At 55.9% G+C, this 18,284-nt stretch overlaps 1 protein-coding gene across 5 annotated transcripts; it reads right to left on the bottom strand.

Moving 5' to 3' along the window:
- Nucleotides 1-607: 607 nt before the first annotated feature.
- Nucleotides 608-18,225, bottom strand: STK11 (serine/threonine kinase 11). Of its 5 annotated transcripts, none has more exons than XM_045830871.1 (10): nt 16,856-18,224; nt 10,261-10,344; nt 9,273-9,362; nt 8,408-8,540; nt 8,197-8,333; nt 7,102-7,229; nt 4,837-4,894; nt 4,555-4,751; nt 1,750-1,948; nt 608-1,161 (listed from the first exon to the last, which is right to left on the bottom strand). In XM_045830871.1, the coding sequence occupies exons 1-10, from the start codon at nt 17,143-17,145 to the stop codon at nt 840-842; spliced, it is 1,638 nt and encodes a 545-aa protein (XP_045686827.1). In that variant the 5' UTR covers nt 17,146-18,224; the 3' UTR covers nt 608-839. The 5 variants fall into 5 exon arrangements, with proteins under 5 accessions (XP_045686827.1, XP_045686828.1, XP_045686830.1 ...); XM_045830874.1 differs by having other exon boundaries at nt 1,023-1,161; nt 1,734-1,948; XM_045830873.1 differs by having other exon boundaries at nt 1,029-1,161; nt 1,730-1,948.
- Nucleotides 18,226-18,284: the final 59 nt, after the last annotated feature.

Raw genomic sequence — 18,284 nt, 5'->3', positions numbered from 1 at the left:
TGCAACTGCCCTCCGCATGTGAGTGGGCTGCCCGCCTCACAGCCACACATCCAAAGAGCCCCGAGACTCATCAGTGTTTGAGACTTCCACAAAATCCAAATGGCCAAGGTTTCAAGTTTCCCAAGCTTTATTTATTGCCAAAAAATGGGGCAGCTAAGTCGCCCTGCCCCGCCAAGCTTCCTGCAGTCTGTGTACCATTCAGTGATGGAATTTCTTGTTTTCTGGTTGACTATAAATATTTACTGCATACTCTTGTTTGCTCTGAGTTTTCTCTGGGGACCTAGGAGCAGAGGCCTTGGGGAAAAGGGCCAGGATTCTGCCGTCACACTTGGCCCCTGTGCTGTGGAGCTGTAGACCTTAGGGCTGAGCCCAAGAGCCTATTCAGCTTTGGAGAGGCAAGGTTGCCAGTACAAGAGCACAGAGACCCAGTGTGGCAGAAGACCCCCATGGAGGCCCAGGACCTCCATGCACTGAGAGCGAGACCTGAATACCTCGGCCAGCCCCTGCACTGTGGGACCCACGGAGGGGCCCCAGGCACAGACTCGGATGACACCTGATAGCACATCTTGCCACCCGACAATTTCCAAACACCCCTCACAACCACAGCTCAAACTGACCAGTTTTATTTTTTCTTAAAAAAAAAAAAAAAGGAAAAGGAACCAACCAAGCAACAAAAACAAGGCAGCCACCTGGCTCCCAAGGGCACTGGGCATGCGTCTCAGTGGGCAGGCCCATCTACCCATTTAAGTCCACCCCACTTGACCGCAGTTTGAACACATTACTAGGTGTGGGAGGTGCTGTGTAGCAAAGTAAAGAGAAGTGGGGCGAGAACCAGTAGTCTAAACGTAAAGTGCATGGCGAGGTCTGTGCGGGGCCCATGGCCTGGCCTCACCCTCCCCTGGCCAGGAAAGGGCCCAGCACGGGATTGCAAAGTCAACCGGAGGTTGTGTCCACGGCCCACAACTGGGAGGAGGCGGGTAGACCCCAGTCTCTGCTGTTCCCCAGCCACAGCCCTCCAGGACCCCCTGGCTTCCTGAAGGGTGGTCAGCACGAAGGGTATGGCAGTGGCCTTCCTGGATGGTGGGCAGTGGGCCAGCAGTCGTCGGGAAGACTGAGGAGGACCCGGGCCAATGGCACCTGGCCAGGACTCTCAGAGATGGGCTGCAGATGGACAGAAGGTGTGTCAATTTCAGGCCAGCAAATATGCTTGCATTTTCTGGGGGCATCCCCACCCTGGGGCCCACTCACAGGGCAGGGAAACTTGAGGCCCAGTCCCACAGGGCTGTCAGACACCTGAAGAGGCCAGGGTAAGCTTTGCGGACTTGGGCCCCGTGGCTGGGCAGCTGCTGCCTCCGGCCTACACCCCATGCCCATGTCCTGAGCAGGTGACAGGATCTCCAGCACCTCTGGGGCCTGATCCGCACTTCCTGAACTGGGGTAGCCAGGGATAGGAAGGGGAAGGAGGAACCAGAATTATAGCCCCAGCTAGACCCCTGCCGCTCCCCACCACCCTGCCCCTGGCATTCCTCTGGCACAGGGGACCCACTTTCCAAGTGGCTGGTGTCCTACAGAAGTGGCCTCTGCCCCCAACCCTGGTAGCAATGATCACAAACTGACAGGACTTCAAAGGGCAGAACTGGACCTGGTCAGCCATGGCCACAAGGGTGACTTGGCTAAGTTCGGGCAATGCTTATTCCTGCCCACCCCTGCCATCCCCGCTGTGGCCCACCTACAGCCAACCGCCCTCACTGCTGCTTGCAGGCCGAAAGCCGACGGATCTTGCCACTGGCAGAACAGGCCTTGCGGGCAGGGTTGGAGACAGCACTAGCCCGGCGCTCTGCCCTTGATTTGGTGCTCAGCTGCGCCGAATCGGTACCATTCATGCACATGGTCTTGGACAGGCCCCAGCTCTGTCCATTCTGACTGGCCTCCTCTTCTGGGATTTGTCCTAGGAGGGGGAGGACAAGTGTAGGCTAATGGGGGCCCTGGACCCCCCACACAGTCACCCAGTTCCCCAGGCATGACCCCACCTGTCCCACCCAGGTCTTGTCTGCAGGGGCCCTCACCCAGGTAGAAGGAGAGCTGGTCTCAAGCTGGCTAGCCAGCCAGGGCAAGACCCAGACACCTGGTTAAGGATCAGGGTCCTGGGACAAGGTTGAGAGCCTCAGCCCTCTCATCTGTTCCGAGGCCACACCTTGCTGGCACATGGGGGACCTGGGAGGGGTTGGGCTCAGGCCAGCTGTGTCTCTCCCAAAAAAGCCCATTGGGATGAAGGGATCAGAGTCAGAGACCTACCATGACCCCACCCTCACCCTCGAGGCGTCCTGGGGGCCATGGGCCTGGGGCTTCACTTCTGTACTCACTGAGACAGAGGGGGCCTGCAGGGAGGGGCCCACGAAGCTCAGCCAGTGCACACTGAAACCCGGCCTACCCTCCTGCGACATTGGTGGGAAACTGCCCTCAGGTGCCTGGGGCCCCCAACTCTTTCCAGCAGAGCCCCCTCTCTGCCAAGCATGTCCAGAGCCCAACCAGTGGCTTCCGACTTGCCACACCCACCCATGTGTGCCCAGGTCAGAGCTCACCCCTCCTCACAGGATCCTGCTAGACAGAGCATGTCAGGAGGTCTCTGCAAGGATGACCTGGAGTCCAGCCATCAGCACAGCATCGGAGACCTGCCCCACTCACCCTCAAGGCACTGTACAGGCAGCGACTGGCTGGTCCAAGGCTCACCTCTCAGGGTGGGTGGCAGGACCTCCATGGTGTGGACAGCTGAGGGCCTCCGAGGGTGACCCTGAGTGTGACAGGTCTTGGCCCTAGTACAGCCCGTCACTGGCCCGCAGCAGGTCAGAAAGAAGTGGATGCCTGACATAGCCCAGAGGACATTCCCAGACTGGGAATCCCCACTGGGGAAAGGCCACCCTGGCCTCACCCTGGCCTCTCACACAGGCCTGAAGGGTGCTTAGGTGCCAGCTGCAGGAACCTGTGAGAATCCTCACTCAGCCTTGCTAGGACAACAGACTGCCTACTGGTGTGGCTGACACCCAGGTGCTGCTAGTGAGGATGACATCCAGCTGCCTGTAACCTGTCACAGGTCCCAGTGCCTCTGAGGGAGGACACCTCATTCCTGTTCTGTGAAGGGGAAGGAGGGGACAGAGGGTCTAAGAGGCCTTAGATCTAGGACTGGATTGCAGCCAGGTCTCCCAGGCCAGAGCACCACGCATGTATCGCCTCCAGGCACTCCAGGCCCCAGGACCAACCCCACAGGAAAATGGCTAAGCCAAAGCCACAGTGACTTGAGACCCTAGGGCACCAGGTCTAAGCTGACCCTGTGGCTGGCTACAATGAGCATCACAGACCCCAGAACCACAGGATCTGGACCCTGCCCAGCTCTACCAGGGACACAGCTCCTGTGGTCCTGCCCACCCTGCAGGCTACCGCTGCACACTGGTTCTATCTACAATAAAAACCCACCACCCGGCCCTGGCAGGTAGCTCAGTTGGTTAGAGTGTTATGCTGATACCCCAAGGCTGTGGGTCCAATCCCCTGTCAGGGCACACACAAGAATCCACCAATGGTCCTGGCTGGTGTGGCTCAGTGCATTGTCAGCCTATGAACCAAAGAGTCACTGGTTCGATTCCCAGTCAGGGCACGTGCCTCAGTTGTGGGCCGGGTCCCCAATAGGGGGCGTGTGAGAGGCAACCGCACATTGATGTTTCTTTCCCTCTCTTTTTCCCTCCCTTCTCCTCTCTCTAAAAATAACTATATAAAATCTTAAAAAAAAACCCAAAACCCACCAATGAATGCATAAAAAAGTGAAACAACAAATCACGCTTCTCTCCCTCTAAAAACAAAAAATCAATTTTTAACAAAACAAAAACCTACCATCAGGCTGACAGCCAGGGAGAGAACATAAGCATCACCCCCTCCCACACGCACACACATTGGGCAACCCTTTATGATGGGGACTGCAGAACCAGTACCCAAACATCACAGAACCATGAAGGTTGCAAGGGAATACAACCAGCCACAAGGAAAACTGCCCAGCCTCCCTCCGACACCCGGACAGGGTCAGTGTGGGCCCGTGGGAGGTGTTCGGCCTGGCCCCTACAGCCCAGGCGGGCATGGTGGCTACGCTAAGCATGGAGCTCCTCCTCGAGCTCCTGTGTGCCCCCGGCCTCAGCTTCCTCTGCAGAAAGGTCTGGGCACTGGCTCTGCTGGGTGCTTTGCTCCTCTATAAGCCCTGCCTCAGACGCCTCCTCGCCACCTGGGGAAGCAAGGCCACTCGTCAGGGCAGGAGGCAGGGTCAGGAGGGCCACTGGACCCCTCAGGATGAAGTGTGGTCTGTGGAACTTATACAGGGAGAGCCTGTACAGCCTCTGCCCTCTAGGGCCCCACCTGCTCCTGTAGGGGAAGGGGTGCCAGTCCACCCACGGCTGTCTGTGCACCCCAGCAGGCCCCTGGGCTTGTGATGGCATGGGTGGGCCTGCCCTGAGGGTTTGGGGATGTTGGGGACATCCAGGCTGGGCTATGAACCACCATTGCTGCCAGACTCACCAGGCATGGTGAAGTCCTGAGTGTAGATGATGTCGTCCTCGATGTCAAAGAGGTCCTCGTCCCCCTCATCGTCAGCACAGCCGTGAAGGTCCTCCAGGTAGGGCACCACAGTCATACTGCGCCACCGGTCCTTGCAGTCTGAGCTTGGTGGGATGGGCACCGGCTCCTCGGCTGGTGGGTGCTTCTTCCGGAACCAGCTACAGAAGCCGGTACATCAGGACAGCCTGGAGCACCCAGCTCCCCATACAGGCCCCACTCAGCCAGGCACCTGGGTACACTCACCTGTGCTGCCTGATCTGCTGGATGGAAAACCTCTTGGCTGGCTCATATTCCAGCATCCCTGAGGAGGAGACCATGGGGGAGTCAGCACAGGCCCCTGTCCAGCTCTGCCCCGCCTGCCTGGTGCTCTCCAGTAGTGCTGGGCCTGTAACTGTGTGGCCCTCGCAGATCCAGGGCCCTATACTATGGGGACACAGGGCAGTCCAGGCACCAAGGCCACATGCAGCCACCTGTGGAAAATTGCAAAGCCATAGGCAGTGTGGCTGCGAAGACAAGGAGGAGAGACTGCTTTCCAAAACGAGACCAGAGCAGGCCAGGCAGGCCGCAGCCCCAGCCCACAGGTCTTGGATCTGCTGTCCACATGCTTGAGGATGAGGAAGCATGGATCCACCTCTGCAAGTGCCCAGCCAGCAAAAGACAGTAAAGCTGGTGATTAGTGATTCTAGCCAGGAGCCCACGGCCCTGGAAATAGCAGCAAGGGCAGCACATCATGGGTGTTCATGTGCCCAAGGGACAGGTACCCTACTAGACAATTCCATACCAAGATAATCACTTGAAAAAGGCAAGACTGGCCCACGGCCCACCCAGCCAGGGTGGCAACACCATACTCAGGTTGCAGGGGACCCCAGAGCTGCGGTTTCTGCTGCCCCTACATCTTGTTCCCTGCATTTCCTGCTCCCTTCTCTGTGGGAGGACAGAGTTGTGCCTCCTGAGCATGATGCAGAGGGGAGAGGACAGAGAGCTAAGCTCTGAACACCCGCCAAAGAAGGGCAGATTTGTGCTTAGAAAACAGCAGCAATTTTGGGAGCTGAGGCTCAGAGTTGAAGGTCTCAGTGTTGTGGGGACAGGAAAGGACATGGTGGTTGCTCAGGGGGCTGGGAGGCCCCTACAAGCTTCTGTTTCCCCCCTCCCTGTCTCTGTCACCAGCTCTCCACACCTTGGTACAGCTGCCACCAATGTCCCCTCCCAGCATGCCTAGGGGATCTGAAACACCAGAACTCAGAGCCAGGGTGACTCTAGAACTCACAGGGACACTGCCCACCACCCCAGCTGATGGGAGAACCTCCAGGCTGACCACTCAGCTAGACCCAACTGCAATGGAGGAGGAGGCAGACAGAGCCCACATGCCCTAGCTGGCAGGTAGAGTAAGGGATGGTGCTTCCCTGCCTGCATCTGGGGACAGGGATGTCCTCTGCCATGTCATCACCCCACATGGGGCCATTTCAGGCATCAATGAGGGTACGGGAAGTAAAGGTCAACCTGCAAGGGACACGAGCTCACGTAGAGAAAATGTTAACTGACACTTGTCCAGGGAAGGCAAACTCACAACACCTGCCCCTCAGCAAAACTGAAACCTTTGTCATGGAAAAAGCCTGGTGAATGGAGGTCGAAGACCAAGCTCCAGGCACACCAGAGGGTGGGATGTTGTCTACAACCCTCCCTGCAAAAGGCTGCTGTAGCCCATGAGCACTCTTGGGAGAGTTCATGAAGGACTGGGGATGGAAAAAAGCCAGGCCAGCCTCGATCTGGGGGCCCTTCTGAAACAGGAAGACTGCTTCCTGACTGCTCACTCCTTCCCACATTCCCAGAGCAGTGTCCCCAGAGCTGGCCATTTTCCTTGAAGTCCTAGGGTGGCCAGCCAGGCCTGCACTCAGCATCAGGAGCCCAATTCCACCTTTGAAGCATTGAATGAACTTGCATGTAAGAACCAGCTTGACTCAGTTACTGGGAAACTGAAAAAGTGTATTTAGAGCAGCTTGGAAACATAACTTGATCTTTCCAGTTGTGCCCCAAACTAAGTCCAGATACTGACTAAGCATCCAATGAGGACAGGATGTAACGTCAGTCACAAACCAGAGCATGACGACTAAGGGCAGAAAAAGAAGCTGAGACAGTACTGAACTGATAAATCTTACATACTGGTCACAAGCTGGGTGTGCAACATCCTCATAAAGTGTCTGATCCAAACTCACTACAGCTGGACCTCAGGCTGCCAGCTGGGGCTCCCAGCCACCTGCCCACACCTATACAGCCATGGTGTAGACTGACAGCACCACCTGCTGCACTGACAGGGAAATGCAGAGGAGGACAGTGACCCGGGCAGGCAGGCTGGGTTCCTCACCATTTGGGGAGTGGGGTGTGAGAGCATTTCCTGGACTCAGCTGCTCTCTACACCCCAAGGAGAGCCATGCCCCCACCCACCTTCAAAAGACCCATGTCCTACCCCTCCCCAGGGCCCATGGTCGGTCACCATCCTGAGGGCCTCACCTTTCAGCAGGTCCGAGAGTGGGGGGCCGCAGTCGCCTGGGATCGTGTAGTCCCCCTTCCCGATGTTCTCAAACAACTTGTAGATGTTGTCCCCCTCGAAGGGGTACAGGCCTGTTGTGATGTTGTAGCTTCGCCCCCGAGGGGAAGGACAGAGGCCCAGTCAGTCGGGGCTTGTCCTGCAGCCCTGGCCCAAAACCCACCTGGCACAGAAACCTCAGACCACCCCCACCTGTAGGACCTCACACTGGGGGTCGGGAGCGACCTGGAATAAAAGGGTGGTGGCTACACCACTGAAAACACTGGAAACTACTTGACTGTATATGTACTTTAAAGGGTGGGTCCCCCTGGCTGGTACTGAGTGGGTTGAGCACCAACCGGCCTGCAGACCAAAGGGATGCCAGTTTGATTCCAGTCAGGGCACATGATGGGGCCTTGAGAGAGGCAACTGACTGATGTTTCTCTTATGCTCTTTCTCCCTCCTTTCCCCTCTCTCTAAAAATAAATAAAATCTTAAAAAAAAAAAAAAAAAGGATGGGTCACATGCTATGTGAGTTCTCTCAATGAAATACAAATGCCCAACTTGCAGCTGCCCTGTAGCAGGGTGGTAGACAAAGGTTCTCAATGGAGAGCTGTGCCCAAGCATCTGGAGCACAAGTACCACCACTTCAGGAGTGAACAGAGTTCCAGGGAACTCGGAAGGGCCCACCAATGCTATTATTCAGAAGTGCTCAGGGACACGCCTTGACAGGCCAGCAGACCAGTGGGGCAGAATGGGGGCAGGGGCACAGGAAGGAGGCACACAGTGGTTGGCTGAACAATGCTTTCGACTTGCTGTGTCTGAGAATTCCCAGTATGAAGCGTCAGGACAGAAGGTGCCCACAAGACGAGTGTGGCTAGGTGTCAACTGATGAGAATAAAGACAAACGGGGCACTTGACAACTAAGGGGGACAAAACCTTCAGTCCCACCCACAGGGGCTGCTAGCCCCAGCCCCATGGCTGCCCCTCGCTCAACCACCTCAAGAGGGGCAGGATCCGGAAGCCTGAAGCCCGAGCAGGGTGGGCAAAAGAGGGAGCCACAGCCCATGGTCACTTACAGGGTAACCCCAGCCGACCAGATGTCCACCTTGAAGCCGGAAAAGGTGTCTAGGCCATTGGCAATCTCAGGTGGTTGGAACGCTGGGGAGCCCTGGCTCGTCCTACACGTGTCGTCCTCAGCGAAAGGGTGCAAGGCCTATAACAGAGCCAGATAGCCTAAGGAAGTGGCCTTGGGGACTGCCCTGCCCCCACCATGTCCTTGGGTCCTACCTCGGCGACACCCAGGTCAGAGATCTTAAGTGTGCCACTGGTGGTAAGCAGCAGATTGCCCGGCTTGATGTCCTTATGCACAATGCCCTGGCTGTGCAGATACTCCAGACCATCCACCAACTGGCAGAAGTACCTGCAGGACACAAGGGCCACCTGGGGTCACCCAGCAAAACCAAAGAGGCCATAGCTTGGGAGCCACCAGGGCCAGAAAACAGAGAAATGACAGGGCAGGAGGCTCCTCTGGGAACCACAGGCCACAGGTGAGGCTGAGCCACTCCTAGGCCCCTGAGGGCTTCAGTCACCCTTACCCAAGCCTCCTGGGGAGGACACAGAAGGGCTCCCCAGCTTCCTTCCTGCCTTTCCCCACCAGGCAGCCTTTCCTCACTCTACCCATCACATCAAGGCATGTGTAACAATACCCCCTCCCCAGTTGCTCTGACACAGACATGGCCATATAGCCCCCCTGGAGCCGTCCCTGGGGCCAGGGACCCAGGCTCACCCTGCCAGCCTTCCACTCACGCCACAGGCCAGCTGGTCCTGCAGCAAGGAAGGGGGATGATACTTCAGGAGGGCCAGCCAGCCAGCAGCAGTACAGGCCATTGTCAGGGGCTTCCTGAGGACCAGGAGGTCTCAAAGCCTCTGGAGCAGGCATACTGGCATAGGGGATGCGCACAGAGGGGCAACCTGCCTGGGGTGCTGCAAACCAGACCCCCCAAACTCTTGAGTTTTAAAGTACACTTGAGCCATCATTTCATTAGTAATCAGAAAAAGCTGAAACACAGGACTGAGCCTTTGAAGCCCTTGGGCCTGTGAGTGACAAGGCAGGACAGAGGGGCAGCCATGAGGCCTGGCAGCACACACTCACCCATGAGCCTGGCACACAGGGAACCGCTTCTCGGGCACACTGTCCAACATCTCCTGCATGCCGCACACGCAGTATTCCATGACCATATACGTGCAGTGCTAAGGAAACCACAGCCCAGCCAAGACTCCACCCCAGGCAGGACCTGTCCCTGGGGAAAGCTGGGAAGAAGGCCCTGGAAGGTGCTGGTAGGAGACCACAGGCAGCTGGTACAGGAGAGACCGGAAGTGGCTGCGTGTCTCAGGCCAGTAGGAACGGGGCTAGAGGTGCAAGGCTGCAGGGCCAGGCAGCCCAGGGTCAGGCCAAAACCCCTACTCTTGGCTGTGTCTCCACCACGTGGACAGAGAGGAGCCACATGCTAGGAACCCTGTCACTGCACCAGTGAGTTGGTGACAGGCACTTGTGGAAGGACATGGGACTTCTTGGAAGGACCCGGAGCCCTCATGCGCTTGCTTCCAGGAGCTAAAGCAGGGGTGTCAAACTCATGTTCACTGGGGCCCACATTAGCCTTGCACTTGCCTTCAAAGAGCTGAAATAATTTTAGAACTGTATAATTGTAAGTACCCCTTAACTGTTAAGGAGCTGAAATTACATTTGGCCCTTTGAAGGCAACGACGAGGCTAATGTGGTCCCCAGTGAAAATGAGTTTGGCACCCCTGAGCTAGAGTCAGTCAGAGCCACACGTTTTGGAGAGAGGGAGCCTGTCCCACTCAATGAAGGGCAAAGGCCAAAGACACTCCTGCATTCCAGAGTGATACCTCTGGCCTCAGCAGGCGAGGACCAAATACCAGACCCAGGTGGTGTGCCCGCCATGGGGGCACGTAAACATGGGGTCACCCACGTTGAGGCTCAAAAGCGTCTTTTCTCCAGACTCAGTACTCCCACTGAAGCCACAGAGCAAACGGGGACCCGAGCTAGTTCAGGAATAACTGGGAAAACAGACGCATGGGCGTCATGACCCGTATCTGCCCACCCTGACCCCGAAGGATATATCTTCTGCTTCTCCTCATTGTACAGTACATCCACTAGCTGGATGACGTTTTTGTGCCGCAACCTCCGCAGTAGCTGAATTTCCCTGGAGAGAGGACAGAGCATTAGCCAAGCCCTCTGTGCAATGGAATGTGGAGCTTGCTCTTGGGTGTTGTGCATAGGACACACCAGCTCTTAGGCACCAGGAGGACTGGTAGGCTCTGCCACTGCCCCTTCAGTTGTTACCAGTTTGCACAGGGACAACTAGCTGGTGGGGCCTGGACAGGGACAATGCAATCAGGACACTTGTTATACATTTCAACTGAAGATGAACAATTTGTTTTGCAAGAGACCACACACAGGAACAGTAGAGCAAGGTTGGCATGAGTGACCATTGTGTGTGGAACTGGGCTTACAGAGGGCCCCAGAGATGGGACTGTCACACAGTAAGATGAGGCCACGCCCGTCCTCTGGCATCTCATAAGGACTTCCTTCCTCTCCCAGCACTCTGCAGCCCTGCAAGAAAAACGACGCAACCTGCTTCGTTAGAATGGACACTGAGGCGCCACTGACAACCTGGCACACCTGTTGGCTTGTGACAAGGGCTGGGTCCAGAAATCACCCACGTGTCAATCTACAGATGACATGGGCCTTTGGGAGCAGGGGCAGCAGGAACGGGGAGCCTATGGTGGAGCTCCCCATGTCTGACTGCCCAACCCCAGAAATGCCTTTCTAACCTAGGCACAGACAGCCCACAAAACTGTGTGGCTGTGTTGGGAGCAGCATCTACCACTGCTAACTGGGGGGCTTTGGGGAGCACACCCCAGGTCCTCACTGATAAAGACCCGCCCACAGTTCTGCATCCCTGCATCTGAAGATCACCCAGGACCCATCTCCTAGGCTGTGCTCCACTCTGCTTAGAGTCAGGACGAAGTCTGACACTCAGCAGATGATAGCACCCTGTCCTCTGCAGTGAGACAGCTCGGTGCTCCTGCTGACACCAATAAAGTGTGTGCATGCTTAAAGAAGGGGGGCCCATCGACTTAACCTCACTGTGGGGAGAGTATTCATTTGTCCAGTACCAGGATCAAAGCACTCTGTGTAAACATGGAAGTTCCATCACTCACACACCAGGAAAGAATGGACACACATCCAGCTTCGCAGAGATGGGGCAGTGGGAACCACATGCCCCCAGTGGCAGAAGCACGAGTGCCAACAGCACCTCGGGCAAGGGAACTGGAGACGTGCCATCAGCATGACCTGAGCTGCCTACCACAGAAAGCAGGATGTGGCCAGGAAAACCATTACTGCAGTGGCCTTGAGAGCACAGAGGGGTCTCTACCTTGTCAACCGCTCCTACGAGCTGCTTCTCTGGCCAGAAAATGAGAACAATATTTAAAGAAAAAGGAAAGGCGAAGTGCCCAGCCAGGATGCAGGAAGTAAAGGTGAGGAAGTGGTGCCTTCCAGGTTAGGCAGGCTGCCTCTGCTCCTCTGGACCTGCCCATGGACAATGCCCAAGCAAAGTGGACTGTTCCGTGACTCTGATTAACGGAAGAGAAATTGGAAAGCCAGGGTCAAAGCTTTAGAGAAACAGAAGGTGGCCACCTCCATGCTGAGGCCAAAACACACGGAATAAGCAGGGGCGACAGAGCCTCGCCACAGCCACTGCTCGAACTCCCCCACCTTGTTCCCCTCCACATGGGGGGCAGGTCCAGGGCTGAAGGCAGCTCTGGCAGAGGGACACTGAGCAAGATCCCGTTACCTCCTTGTCCTTCTACCGAGATTTCTAAACACACAGTAAGGGGCCCTCAGAGGTGGGAGAGGGACTTAAACGGGGAAATTTGCTGTAAGTGCAGGGCAACACAAACACTTGTACGTAAACACTCACAGCAACAGGGTTCATAACAGCCAAGGAGCAGAAACAACCCAAATGCCTATTGACAGACAAATGATGAATAAACAGAATGTGTCCATCCACACAGTGGATTACTACTCAGTCACAAAAAGGAGTGAAACACTGATACTCGCTACAACATGGATGGACCCTAAACACAAGATCCTCAGTGAGAAAAGCCAAACACAAAAGGCCACACAGCATGTGACTCCATTTATGTCAAATGTCCAGAATAGGCACAGCCACAGAGACCAGAAGTGGGTTCACGGTTGTCAAGAGCTGGGAGAGAAGGATGAGGGTAAGTGATGATAGAGATGGGGCTTCTTTTGGGGTGATGGAATGTTCTGGAATGGTTAGTAGTGAGGGTTCCACAATCTGTGAAAGTACTAAATGCCACTGAATTATACATTAATAGGGTGAGTTTTATGCTACATAAATTATAGCTCAATAAAGCTGTTAAAAGAAATAAACTAAAGTTCAGCCACAGGATGGATGGATGCAAGATAAAGTGCAGCATCGGCTGAGATTCCCAACACACTCACAGGCGAGGAGCCAGAATCCCACATGTACCCTGGCCCGGTGCTGCAGGTTCCCAATGCATCTCAGAGTTCTCCCCTCCCTCTCCCCTTCCCTGGTCAGGAAAGGACCAGGCAAAGAGGGAGGCCCTCAGAACATTCAGTGCAGGTGAGCCCCAGCAGATGGGCTGTGCCCTCTTGCTGTTTTTTGTTGCCCCTGGCAGCAGGCCAGTCTGGGCTCACAGTGGAATCCTTCCCAATACCAAGGGGGGCTGGCAACCCAGCAGGTACTGGGACCTTGTAGAGGCCACTTGGGACAAAAATAAAAGCCAACAAAGTCCAGGATTCTGGTTCTCAACGTGTTAAAACCACAACTATGCAACATCCAGATCCAAGTACCTGTCAATCACTGCAAGGTGCTCCCAGTCTTGCCAGGCCTTACAGGGACACTGAGTGTTTGCTCCCAGAGCTAACACCCCTTCACTGAGGACCCAGCCACATAGGGGGCAGCAGGGGAAAAGAAGCCAAGCACATCATACTACGTTACCGTCCTAACACAGACAGCAGACACATAACAGAAACCACACTCAAAAGACAAGAGATGGCAATGTGACAGAGATGCAAGGGACCAGTGGTCTGGACACAGCTTATCACACTCATGCACGCTTCCTCTGACCCAGAAACTCCACTTCTGGCAATGTGCCCTTCATACCCTTGAGCTTGTCACACAACATGGCACAAAGTAACCCACCAACACAGCAGAGGTCCCCAGCACAGGGAGGGTCAGACCCGGCCCTTGTGGACAGAGCCGCATCCTGAGACAGGAAGGCGGGTCAGTGTGGGCTGCAGGGCAGGCCACCCCATGACTTTGTACGGTCCTGAGCAGGAGTGAAACTGTTTCACGTTTCTAAACAGTCGGTGAAAAAAACACCCACAAAGACTGCAATATGATGACACATGAGTGGTGTGTTCTATGAATGCAAGATGCCATCTGTGCAGTTGTACTGGGGGTTTCCCTCAGCTCTTAGCACAACCTGCCCGGCTGGACCCACTCACCACGTGTGCTCCAGAGTGTGCCCACCTGGTAGGGAACTATCTATACATGCAAGAAACCTTGTTACCCCGATAAGGAGTGGGTTCGACTCTGCCAGACGCCTTTTTTGGATTCAATCCTTGAAGTACTACTGCCTATGGGAAAAACAAATACATATAATTTTTAAAAAAACAACCCTTGCCCTGGCTGAGTAGTTCACTTGGTTAGAGTGTCATCCCTATACATGAAGGTTGCAGGTTTGATCCTCGGTCAGGGCACATGCAAGAATCAACCAATTAATGCAGAAGTGGGACAACAAATTGATGTTTCTTTCTCTTTTTCTCCCTTCTTCTCACTCTCTAAAATCAATCAATAGTCTTTTTTTTTTAAAGTATAACTTAGGATATATTTACTTTTCATTAGAAAGTGCTTGGATAGGGTAAGAAAACACAAATAAAAAAAGGAAGTGAGGCAAGATGCATTGGTATGAGAATTACAAGAAATTTTTTATTTTCACTTGATGCTTTTGGGAACTTTCTTGTTTTACAACAAGCAAGAGGCACAGACCCACAGCAGCCTTCCTAGAGGAAGCCCACGAAGGGAGGGGCGTTCTGACCTGCCCACCACCTGGGCAAACATTGTTCTTTCAGGGGAAAACAAAAAAACAAAAAACTGGTCCAACTGAGGCTTGTCTGTAAGGTTTTGGACACTCTAAGAGAGCAGTGGCTACAGTGGAGTTTATTAAACCTTTCACAGACAAAGAAGCTTTTTCCCTTGCAGCAGGCTGGCTGGCAGCAAGGGCAGCCCAGAAGCTGACACCTGTTCCCCTGCGACCAGAGCTCTGTATCGGGTGGGCCCACCCAGTCCCCTCCTGCAGACTTGGGACAACAGAGCAGTGGCTCAAGAAAGGAGATCCAGGAGCCAGCCCAGCACTCCAAGGGAATCCGCAAAAAGGGGAACCTCCACACCCAGGTCCAGGCCTGAGCCAATGAAATTGAGCACTGGCTCTTTGCCTGCAGCTGACACCTTATGCTAATTGTCAGGTTGGCTGAGGACCACCAACCACTGGCCTCCCCTCTGCTTCCCCTCTGGTCCTTCGCACAGACTCTGCAAAACTGGTTCCATGTAGCCCCAACACCGCATGCCCATGTGCTCCATAAGCTCTTGGGACCTCAGCTGACCCTTTAGGAAACCAGGAGCAGGACGCCAGTGCTCTGTGGCTCCCAGCTGGGCTCTAGTCATTTGTGTCTCTAGTGGAGCATGAGGTAGCTCTGGAGTGGTGAAATGCCCTCTAACTTGACCTTGGTGTGTGCAAACTGCATCTCCTGAACAGGTGCCTTTATCATAGGTACATTACATCTTAGCAAAGGGGGACCCTCAGCCCAGCCCAATGTGTCCCCCATCATGGCCAGGAATGCAGACCTGGGCCCTGCTGGCCCTGAGGCCCCTGACTGCTAATGGGGCGGACTTAGGTGGGTGACTAATCAGGCAAATCAACTGGTGCTAGAACCCAGCCACTGGGATGGGACTCTGGAAACCCTGCCTACCTCGGGCTGCTGCACTGGAGAGGTGGGGGCCTGAGGTGCCCAGCAGTAGGACATTAAGCAGCCAGCACCAGAACATGTCATGAACTAGTGCCGACTCCATCCAGAGCACTCAGCCAGGCAGGAGGAGACCAGAGCCCATTCCAGGATAGATGGGGGGGTGATGCTAAGAGAAGCCAGGAGGACTAGGACAACTCTGGAGAGCAGGAGGGAGGTCCATTTCCGGAGCAGCATTCCAAATGCAGGAACTCACTGCCCTCAACCTGCAGTGGTAGCAATCTGGCTGCCCAAGGGCCACACTGCCCCCTGTGAACTTCTAATGAGAAAACATGACTTCAGGCCAGCAGTCAAGTGGGAGATTCAAACTTGAGGATGAGGTGTCACTTAGGAGGGTGTCTTGCCTTTAGGGCCCTGAGACTCCCCAAAGACACAGTGGCTCATGCCCAAACTCCACCTCCCAGATAAGAGACCTGGACAGAGAACTGATCAACTGGCCCCAAGGGGCCCAGACACACCTCACCTGGTGCCCACAGGCTGGGCAGTAAAAAAGCCTCACCAAAACACTGCCAACCTTGCCCTTTGTCCCACCCACCCTGGTGCTGCTCAGAGTACCAGGCTCTGACATACCCTCTTTTCACCTCCCCCAGGTGGTTCCAGAGCAAAGGAAAACTGCTCAGCTCTCCTGCCAGTGGGAAGGAGGGAGGTGAAAGCCTAGCGGCGGTGAGCAGCACTTCCAGTATGGGCCTGGCCAGCCAGACAGTCCAAGGTCACAATCAGTCCTGCCTCCTGGCCCGTTAGATAAACCTCTTCTGGGAACCTGGAGGCTGGGAGGAGAGTGGGCGTGGGGAGGGCAGGGTTCCACCCTGAGGCAATAAAGAGGAACGCCCCCAACCTGAGACTAGCAGGAGGAGGAAGACAGGGTCCCCACGGCTCCTGGGGAATTCCTGCTGGCAGTCCGGGTACCTCCAGGATGCCTAAGGGGCAGATGGCACATAATTCATGTAAAAATTTATGGAAAAAGTTCTGCAGGACACAAGCAATTCCCCTCTGTGGGTCACCAGGCCTGCAGTCAGGGATGTCTAATGTAACAGCCAAGCCAGCAGGAACTGGATAAGTCCTTGCTGCTGACTGATAAGCCGGTGCAAACAATTATTTTTGGCAACAGCTGGGTTCCCCTCCAAGAGGATAAACAAATTGTTTCACCTGGCGCTAGTACTGGCTGCTCAAGGGACAGAAAACCTGCTGGCCTCCAGGGCCTTTCCCGGCAGAAACTCTCAGGGCCAAACACTGGCTGGCTCCACTGGGCACCTAAGTTCTTTGTCCAGCTGGGAGAGTGAGAGGGAGAGGGGTGTACTCCTGCAGAGGACAACTTTGACACCAGCTCCCAATAGCACAAAAGCACCAGGGCCCAGCTGAAACAAGCTAGCCTGACTTCCTGAAAGTATTAAGCACGTCGACACGTTTCCTAATAAGGGGGATGCAGGAGCCATCTGCCCAGCTAAAGGGAAGGAAGGAAGGAAGGAAGGGAGGGAGGGAGGGAGGGAGGGAGGAAAGGGAAGGGAGAGAGGGTGGATGACCCTGGAGCACTCAGGGACCCCCAAAGCTGGTAAGACCAAGAAGCTCACACTTACTTCTTCACGTTGGCTTCCCCATTGGGGATCCTCCGCAACTTCTTCTTCTTGAGGATTTTGACGGCTCTCCTGCACAACGTTTCCGAGTCCAGCACCTCCTTCACTTTGCCGTAGGACCCCTCCCCCAGCAGGTCCCCCATCAGGTACTTGCCAATGAGCTTCGCCCGCTTGCGGCGGGGCTGGTAGATGACCTCGGTGGAGTCGATGCGGTGGATGAATGTGTCCATCCCCACTGACATCAGCTCGCCCTCTGTAAACATGCCCAGCTGCTGCGGGTCTGCCACATCCATTCTGGACTCAAGATATCCGATTCGCACCACCGGCGGTCCCTTAATCCCCTTTAGGGATACCCCGGTGACAGATTCTTCTTTTTGTCTCCCCTACCCCAAATTCCCTTCTCAAAAAAAAAAAAAAAAAGTCAACAAAAACACAAAAGGAAAAAAAAAGAGAAAGAAAACCCCTTCTTTGAAAAGAAACGATTGTACTAAACGTGAGTTCAAGAGGCGTGCCTGGTCCGAGGCCCGGGCATCCGACGGGGAGCAGCGTCGCAAGTGCGACCCGACCTGCCAACTCCAGGTCGGGCCGGCGTGTCCACGGGGACCCTGGGAAGGCCGGTGGGGTTGTGAAGTGCTAGGTCATCCTCCAGGGACTTTAGACCCTCGGGCAAAAACGGACGCGGCCAAGCCAAGTCTTCTCCCGGTCGCCCATTACCAGCCAGCCGCAGCCCGCGCCTGGAGCCCGGGCAGGCCCCGGAGCCTCCAAAGCTGGGCAGTTAAGCTTCGCTGGGGACCGGGGCGTCTCCGGCAGCCTCACTGTCCAAGGCTCCCCTAAAAGTGGTAGGTTCCTATCCGGCTCGGTCCGCTGAGGCCAGCCCGTGCGTGTGCCGGGAGGCCGCCTGGGGCCCTCCTGCCACAGGGAGCAACTTCCGTCGGAGCGGGCCGCCTGAGAGCCCCCAAGCGGGCCTGGGACCTCCACAAGCAGCCTCGCGGACACCCCCCACCCCGCCGACCCAAACGGCAGCCGGCGCTCGCTCTCCGCCCCGAACGTCGTCCGCTGCAGCCCTCGAAGCGCAGGGGAGCCCGTAGGACACCAGGCAGCCGAGGCGGAACAGGCCACGGACACCGGGCAGGGGGTTCCCAAGGCAGCGGGGCCCGGGCGGCACGTCCCCAGCCGCTGCCACCGCGCGCGTGGAGCAGGAGGGGCGAGGCTGAGACCCAGCCCATGCAAGGCGGCCGCGTTGCCGCCCGGCCCCGCTGCCGCCGCCGTCCGTACCTCCACCTCACTCGCGGGCACCCGGGGCCGCCTCCCCCTTCCGCACCCAACACTCCACCGCCATCTTGTTTACCTCCCGCCCCCACCCTGCGCCGCCGCGCCGCCTTGGGCCCGTCCCACGCGACGCCGACGTGTCCGCCCGTTGGCCGAGCTGGAA

This window comes from Phyllostomus hastatus, unplaced genomic scaffold, assembly GCF_019186645.2.
Source record: "Phyllostomus hastatus isolate PE091 unplaced genomic scaffold, TTU_PhHast_1.1 phas_contig_159, whole genome shotgun sequence".
Classification (NCBI taxonomy): domain Eukaryota; kingdom Metazoa; phylum Chordata; class Mammalia; order Chiroptera; family Phyllostomidae; genus Phyllostomus; species Phyllostomus hastatus.
This window is presented reverse-complemented; position numbering and strand designations above follow the sequence as displayed.